Source organism: Amphiprion ocellaris, chromosome 12 (genome assembly GCF_022539595.1).
Source record: "Amphiprion ocellaris isolate individual 3 ecotype Okinawa chromosome 12, ASM2253959v1, whole genome shotgun sequence".
Lineage (NCBI taxonomy): Eukaryota > Metazoa > Chordata > Actinopteri > Pomacentridae > Amphiprion > Amphiprion ocellaris.
In genome coordinates, this window is record NC_072777.1 from 251,612 (window position 1) to 260,893 (window position 9,282).

The following is a 9,282-nucleotide window of genomic DNA, read 5'->3' on the forward strand; positions in this document are numbered from 1 at the left end:
TTCTACTCAGAGCTGTGTTGGTAGAATGATCTGTGTAACGATTACTCCAGACAAACTCATCAGCAGCTGAAGCTGCTGATGAGTTTGTCGCTGATGAGTCTGTCGCTCCACTACCTATACCAGTTGCCTGGACCAGTTTACTTCAATGAGTTTACCCATACAAATTTACCCGTATGTGGGGAACCCAGGCACAGACACAGAGAGACTGGCAGAAATGTGAATTAAGGAAAGGCTTTTATTACACCAGAGAACTAAAACAATACATAAATGGAGAACTGAACTGGGAGGAAACAAAACTAAACCAAACCACTACTAACAAACACTGAATTCATAAACAGAAGATCACTAAACTAGAACTATGCGAAGGAGGAGTACTTACAAGATGGGGGGAACTGACAACAGAAGGGGTAGGGAAGCAGGCTCAGGAAATCTGGGACGAACAGAGACGAGACTGGAGCTACTGGCTGGAGACAAAAGCAGGGCTAGCTAGAATCCAAAAGAAGAACTGATGAGTCCAAGTGAGGGAAATCCAGAGGAAGGGAAAACAGAGTCCAAAAGCAGAGTCCATGAAGGCATGTGGGTCAATGATCCAGCAGGGAGTCAATCACAGCACAGAGCTTAAATAGCTGGAGGTGAGGTGGAGAACAGGTGAGCTGATTGTCACAGCTGACTTTCATTGCAGCAATCAGCAGTTCAGGCAGTGAGAGACAGAGAGAGAGATGACAGATACAGAGGAAGACAGACAGGTCAGAAAAACGAGGAAGAAGGAAAGAGGGAGAAAGAGGGAGAAGGAACAGGGACAGAAGCAGAATCATAACAGTATGGGTTTTTATGTACCAGTTACCTGTATGAATTCACCTGTGTGAGTTTATTTGTGTGAGTTTAGTCTGTAAATTATTTAGTGCACAGACAAACTACACCAAATAACTTTGATAGGACAGAGCGTTTCTGTGAAATATGCAAAGAAAGAAGTTTTAAAAATGTTTCAGCCTGAGGAAACCACAGACGGTGAATTATCAGAACAGGACTTTAACTTCAGACTCTCTGTGCCAAACTAACATTCCTTCGACTGATTTAGGAGAAAGATTTGAACAATCTGAGCATCTTGGTTTGAAGGGAGAAGTTCAGCTGAAAGCAGCAGCAGGGAGAAGAGATTAATTTAACATTTAAACACAGATGAAGGGCAACATTAAAGACTCACTCTGATCACATTTTAGCCCTAAAGTCAGTGAATAACTGGGCTAAATAATCCTGATCATCATGTTGTCCATAAAGCTGCAGCTCTGTTGGAAATATTTCACAACAGAAAGATGATGATTGATAGAAACAGCTTTAGTTTGATCGTTTAAATCTGCAGAACAAACATCTGAAAGAATCCAAACATTAAAGTCACAAGTCTTTGTTGTTTTTCTCTGAAGATGCATTGAAATCACAGAGCAGAATAATTCACCTGAAACAGGGATAAAACATGGTCAAGCAGCCTGCTAGCTTATTAGCCTGCTAGCTTATTAGCCTGTTAGCTTATTAGCAAGTTAGCATGCTAGCATGCTAGCTTATTAGACTGTTGCTTATTAGCATGTTAGCCTGTTAGCCCACCAACAGCATCTCTGAAATCATTCACAAAGTTCACATTTTTAACTTCCTACATGGAAAAAATCCAGAAAAACTAAAAAAGAATCAAGAATCTTTCTTGTCATTGTATTTCCACACAGACCCCCAGCTATAGATAAGAATAGAAAATGGCACACTATATACAAATAAAACTAAATTTTAAAAAAATCCTCAAAAATATGAATATGTAAACAGAGTTAGTGCACATGAGCAGAAGGAGTTGGAGCCATCAGAGATCACAGAAGTTTAAAGTTCTGGTCCAGAACCGCCGAAGAACCACCACAGCTGGAGGCACAAGGAGCTCAAGAACATTTATTTTTGACCCGTAAATGTAAGAACCTGCAGCATCTCTGGGTTCCTTCATTAGAACACATTAAATATTTTAGGTTCTGAACTGTTGGTCCAACAGAACATGTTCTACGGTAGCAGTTTGTGAAACTGTGAAGAACGTTTCTCTGTTTTCTGATGTTTTATAGAACAAATGATTCATCCAGAATAAAATAATGTTCTGATTTCAGGCTGTTATCTGTCAGAGAACCAAAGAATAAACATGAAGAACCTCTGAAGAACCACAAACAGAAGGTGGAGGACCATCCTTTAATTGGAGCTGTGGAGAAGCAGGACAGTTTATTTCCATAAAGTCTCAGCAGCAGCTGGATCCTACAGAGGACACCTCCTCCAGACCTCAGCCTGTGATTACAGCTTCTGGTGATTATAGTTCTCCGTCTGGTTCCTGCCGGCTTCATCTCAGCCACCTCACCACCGTGCAGGGCGTGGTCCAGATCCAGCCTCTCATCACCTCTAGATGGACTCAAACGTGTCGTCTGCTATCAGACTCTGGAGCTGCAGCTTTAATAGAAGGCTCTGGAAACAAATTAGGACAAAGAGAGGAAAAAGAGAACATTCATGCTTATTTAGCGTTTTTATGCAACAGAAAATAGACGTGGGACCACATCAGAAAAGCAAACAATGCCCACAGCTTGTAATTATGTTTGAAATGTGGTAACTACAATATCGACATTTCCAATTATTTTCAAAGAAGACAAGAAAGAAACGCCTGGAGGAGATATAAGTCTCTGCTTCACATGGTTCCACTTTACAGGCTTGAAGAGAAACAAACAAATTGCACCTCATTTGGTCGGGCCGGGTATTTTTAACTGCTTTTGGCTGCCGAAGCCGCAGCGAAAATCAATTGCTGCTGGAGAACAGAACTGACTCTGCAGAAAACACGATGCCATGTGCTCAGCAGACACACATCTGTCCCGGATCCAGACTCCAGATGAGAACTTCTCCTCCTCGTGGCCTGGCCTGACTCGAACTCCTCTGAGTCAGCAAGAAGCTGCAAGCAGTAAAGCTTCTGGAGAGGGACCACGTTCTTCAACACGTTCTCCAACACGACGCCTCCAGAGGACGACTTCAGAGGTTCACCTTCAGCCTCTGAAGACCTCCTTTGATTCCTCCACCTACAGACGCCACAGATCTGCATTTGTTCTGCTGCTCTGAAGCTCAGCTCTGAGGAGAACTGGAGGCTTTTAGAACCGCAGAACCCAAAGCAAAGCAGAGAGCTTTAGTCCTGAAAACATCAACCAGAGGAGAACCTTTGGTGCTGCTGGGGCTGACCTGGGGTCAGCTTTATGGACATTTACTGATTTTAAACTCTGGGGATGTTTTATTATTTTATATATATTTATTATTCACTCTGAACGTTCTATTAGCAGAGTTCCTCTTTTCACCACATTTTGTGATTTTTTTTAACATTCTTGAATCAGTTTCAAACATTTTCTTTCACTTCAATAAAACTTCTGCTCATTTTATTCCTTACATTTTATTACTTTGACATTTTTTGAATATTTTTCTGTCTTTTTCAGAAACACCTTGTTGATATTAGAACATTTTTAATAAGATTTTTCTTATACGTATATATATATATATATATACGTATATGTATGTATACGTATTAATTTCGATAAATTAATTACAGCAAAAATAACGCGTTAAAAATGATAACTCGATTAATTGCACCCTCCTCAGTTCCCTCATTTCTGGCACACCAGTAACTCTGATGAACACTCCAGCCCACTAGGTGGCGGTAATGAACCTAAAGTCTGTTTGTAGCCATGAAGAAGAAGCACGGGAAGCACTGAGTGAAGTCAGGCACTGGTGAACAGTGAAGGAAGACGAGATTGAACTTGTTGAACAGAAAGTTTCCTTTTAAAAATCTTCCTGATGGCAGCTTGGATAAAAGCCTGGTTGTGTGCAAATTGTACAACAAAGAGTTTTCTGATCACTGCGTCACTTCAAGCCGACGGTATCACCTCAATGTAAAACATGTTGCTGTTAGCACCAGAGCTAACGTTAGCTACGAGTCATGCTAACGGCTAACGGTGTAGCCATCCCATAATAGACGACTTTTCTAGACAGTGCTTGAGTTTACAGAAAGTCTTAAAATGTTGAATAAAATCGCTATAATTGCACTTAGATTTGCAGTAATCTGTGAATGTAGCAGACAGATGAAAAATGCAGATAAATAGAAATGAAACATTTTTGTGGTTTAAGTTTTTACTCCGTCGAGGCTCTGCCTCCTTGGAGGAGGAATAACCTAAACAACAAAAATATCTCTTTTAATAACTTAATTATAAACTTTTTGTTTATAAAAAATTACATAAATAAAAATTAATATTCCTATAAAAAAGAACCATCAAAATGACAGCATTATCAGACCCAGAAATGATGGAAACAGAATGAATCTCTGGATTTTCAACTTTCTGAAGCTCCTTGAACTACTTATGCTGATTTTATGTGTCATACAGTGGAAAAAACAACTAAATTCAGGCTTTAAGTCATCAAAATCACTTTTTTCTATATGTCCCATTTTCCTTTTTTAAAATAAATTTTAAATTATAAACACGTATATGTCTATTCATTGATTCAACTGTCAACCACAATTTTATTTGAATTGAAAAACTTCACTTATTGTGTCAAATATTGCTATTTGACAAAACTGCAATTATTGCGATTAATTAATTACAAAGCCTGTAATTAATTAGATAAATTTTTTAATCGCGCCCCACCACTATATATATATAGATATATATATACACGTATATGTATGTATACTTATATATATATATATATATATACATATATATGTGTATATATATATATATATACGTATACATACATATACACATATATATATATATATATATATATAGTATACAGTTTTTAATGTGTTGTTTTAACATTTTTCTTTAATATTTGTGATTTCCTTATTATTCTTCTGTATCTTCTACATTTCTGGGGATTTGATGAAGGTTTTGTCAGAATTAACGGGACTAAAGAAGTTCTGATCTGTTTGTAAAACTACATCGACCTCCAGCCTCCAGCAGAGGAAGACTCGACCAATCGAGTTCCTCTGTTCAGCTGAACAAACAATCTGGACCAATGAGATGCCTGTTTACTCAGAAAATAAACAATCAGCAGGTTTCATCCTGACAGAACGTATAACAAACTCACTGGAGACTGAAAGACAGAACCAGAACCAGAACTAGAACCACAGAACCAGAACCTCAGCACCACAGAACCAGAACCACAGAACTTGAACCAGAACCACAGAACTAGAACCACAGAACTAGAACTAGAACCAGAACTAGAACCAGAATCACAGAACCAGAACCGGAACCAGAACCACAGAACCAGAACTTCAGCCTGAATCAAAAAATGTAAAATTAGCATGTTTTAGTCAGAAAGTTTTCCTCAGATCAACCTGTTCAGAACAGAAATTAGCAGACCCTGAACCCAGCCTCATCAGAACCGGCCCTGGTCCTGGTCCTGGTCCTGTGGTTCTGGTCCTGGTTCTGGTCCTGGTCCTGGTCCTGTGGTTCTGGTCCTGGTCCTGTGGTTCTGTGGTCCTGGTCCTGTGGTTCTGGTTCTGGTCCTGTGGTTCTGGTTCTGGTCCTGTGGTTCTGTGGTCCTGGTCCTGTGGTTCTGTGGTCCTGGTCCTGTGGTTCTGTGGTCCTGATCCTGGTCGAGGTCCTGGTCCTTCCTGTGGTTCTGTGGTCCTGGTCCTGGTCCCGGTCCTGGTCCTGTGGTCCTGGTGCTGGTCCTGTGGTTCTGTGGTCCTGGTCCTGGTCCAGATCCTGTGGTTCTGTGGTCCTGGTCCTGGTCCAGGTCCTGTGGTTCTGTGGTCCAGGTCCTGGTCCTGGTCCAGGTCCTGCTGCTGGTCCTGTGGTTCTGTGGTCCCGGTCCTGGTCCTGGTGCTGTGGTACTGTGGTCCCGGTCCTGGTCCAGGTCCTCTGGTTCTGTGGTCCAGGTCCTAACCCGCTCCTAGATGTCCTCCTGATGTCCATCTGGACGTGGTTCCAGCAGCTTCAGTAGATTTCCAACAACAACAGTTTTGTATTGGTCAATAAAGTTTTAATAGTTTTTATAGAAACGATTCCGAAAGTTAGAATTCCTTTAGAAAAACAGCAAATGTACAAAACGCACAACAACACGTGACACACAATAACACAACAACAATACAACACCTCAACAACACAACACAATAACACAACAATAATACAATGCAACACCTCAACAAAACACAACACAACACAATGACACAACAACAATACAACAACAATACAACACAATAACACACCAACAATACAACAATGCAACCCCTCAACAACACAACAACATAACACAATACAACAATACAACAAAAATACAACACAATAAGACAACACAACAACCCAACAACAATAGAACAACAATACAACACAATAACAACACAATACAACAGAACACAATAACACAACAATAACACACCTCAACAACACAACACAATAACACAACAATAACACAACAATAACACACCTCAACAACACAACACAATAACACAACAATAACACAACAACAACAAAAGTACAACACAACAACAGAACAACAGAACAACAATAGAATAACACAACAACAATACAGCAACACAATACAACAATACCACAACACAACAACAATACAACACAAAACAACAATACAACAGAACACAATTACACAACAATACAACAGAACACAATAACACAACAATAATACACCTCAACAACACAACACAATAACACAACAATAACACAACAACAACAACAGTACAACACAACAACAAAACAACAGAACAACAATAGAATAACACAACAACAATACAGCAACGCAATACAACAATACCACAACACAACAACAATACAACACAACACAATAACAAAACAACAATACAACAGAACACAATAACACAACAACAATACAACAGAACACAATAACACAACAACAATAATACACCTCAACAACACAACATAATAACTCAACAATAACACAACAACAACAGTACAACACAACAACAGAACAATAACACAACAACAATACAGCAACACAACAAAATACCACAACACAACAACAATAAAACAACAAAACAACAACACAACAACAATACAACAACACAATAACAATACAACACAATACAGAAACACAAAAATAATACAACACAACAATATAACAACAATACAACAACAACAACACAATAACAACAATACAACAACACAACAACAACAAAACAACACAACAGCAATACAACAATATAACACCTCAACAACACAACAATACAAAAACATAACAACACAGCAATACTACACAACAATACAGCAATATAACAACAATACAACAACACAATAAGACAACAATACAACAACACAACAACAAGACAACAACACAATAAAAAGCAATACAGCAACACAACAACAACAACAACAACACAACACAACAACAATACAATGTTAAGCAGAACAACAAACAACAGGAAGTCAGTTTGCTTATAAACATATATATAGTATTTATAGTATATAGAATATATACTACAAATACTGTAAATAATATATATAGTATTTGTAGTATATAGAATATATACTACAAATACTATAAATACTATAGTATTTATAGTATATAGTATATAGACTTCCTGTCTGTTAACGGATTTAAACTGAAGGAAAACTCCTCATTTACTACTTCAGAATATTAACAACAACTCACACTGACATAGTAGCTTCTCTGGGTCTGTAGTAGACCTGTCCAGGAGCATCAGGAACATCAGGAACATGGTGAACATCAAGAACATCAAGAACATCAAGAACATCGTGAACATCAGGAACATTAAGAACATTAAGAACATCAAGAACATCATGAGCATCGGGAACATCAGGAACATCCTGAACATGTCCTCTTCAGTTTGCTACTGAAACCTCTGAACCTGCTCCATCAGACCAACAGCTTCATCCATCAGACTGTTGGTGGGTTCTGTACCTCATCCTTCATCGAGCAGGAACCTGAAGAACATTCAGAGGAACTCTGACCTCCTCACCGTTCATCTACTGCTGTTTAAACCATCATCAGCGATACAACATGGAGAGAAGAAAATGTTAAAGATGCTTCAACTCTGATCAGTTTCTCAGCACCTTAGACAAGAACACAGAAGCAGAACCCCGCAGAACCCAGCAGAACCCAGCAGAACATTCTAAGTGCAGTGACTGCTGGAGAGTGAGTGGAGCAGCTGGTGACCTCATACTGTCAGCTGAGTGTAAAAGGATGTCACGGAGCTGCAACACTAACACGTAGACATGAACTGATCTCAGAGCTGCTGGCAGAAGGTTCATCTGGAGGTTCCTCTGGAGATAACACGGAACGTCTATTAGAGTCTCTGGGTCAAAAATCCACCTGGAGGTTCAAACAAGACAACAGAACAGAAGAAGGAACGTCAATAGAACCAAGATGACAGAAAAGAAAAATAAGGAACATCAACAGAACCAAGACAACAAAACAGAACAGAAGAAGGAACATCGACAGAACCGAGCCAACAGAACAGAAGAAGAAGGAACGTCAACAGAACCAAAACGACAGAACAGAATAAGGAACATCAACAGAACCAAGACAACAGAACAGAAGAAAAAGGAACATCAACAGAACCAAGACGACAGAACAGAAGAAGAAGGAACATCAACAGAACCAAGACAACAAAGCAGAAGAAGAATGAACATCAACAAGAACCAAGACAACAAAACAGAACAGAAGAAGGAACATCAACGGAACCAAGACAACAGAACAGAAGAACGAATGTCAACAGAACCAAAACGACAGAACAGAATAAGGAACATCAACAGAACCAAGACAACAGAACAGAAGAAAAAGGAACATCAACAGAACCAAGACGACAGAACAGAACAGAAGAAGGAACATCAACGGAACCAAGACAACAGAACAGAAGAACGAATGTCAACAGAACCAAAACGACAGAACAGAATAAGGAACGTCAACAGAACCAAAACGACAGAACAGAATAAGGAACATCAACAGAACCAAGACAACAGAACAGAAGAAAAAGGAACATCAACAGAACCAAGACGACAGAACAGAAGAAGAAGGAACATCAACAGAACCAAGACAACAAAGCAGAAGAAGAATGAACATCAACAAGAACCAAGACAACAAAACAGAACAGAAGAAGGAACATCAACGGAACCAAGACAACAGAACAGAAGAACGAATGTCAACAGAACCAAAACGACAGAACAGAAGAAGGAACATCAACAGAACCAAGACAACAAAACAGAAGAAGAAGGAACGTCAACAGAACCAAGTCAACAGAACAGA

At 39.2% G+C, this 9,282-nt stretch overlaps 1 protein-coding gene across 1 annotated transcript; it reads right to left on the reverse strand.

Annotated features, from left to right (window-relative positions):
- Nucleotides 1-223: 223 nt before the first annotated feature.
- Nucleotides 224-7,850, reverse strand: LOC118469213 (activating signal cointegrator 1 complex subunit 2 homolog). The gene is made up of 3 exons (XM_055016134.1): nucleotides 7,669-7,850; nucleotides 5,128-5,979; nucleotides 224-2,475 (listed from the first exon to the last, which is right to left on the reverse strand). Exons 1-2 carry the CDS (start codon nucleotides 7,674-7,676, stop codon nucleotides 5,394-5,396), a joined length of 594 nt encoding a protein of 197 aa, XP_054872109.1. The 5' UTR covers nucleotides 7,677-7,850; the 3' UTR covers nucleotides 224-2,475; nucleotides 5,128-5,393.
- Between the last annotated feature and the right edge of the window lie 1,432 nt (nucleotides 7,851-9,282).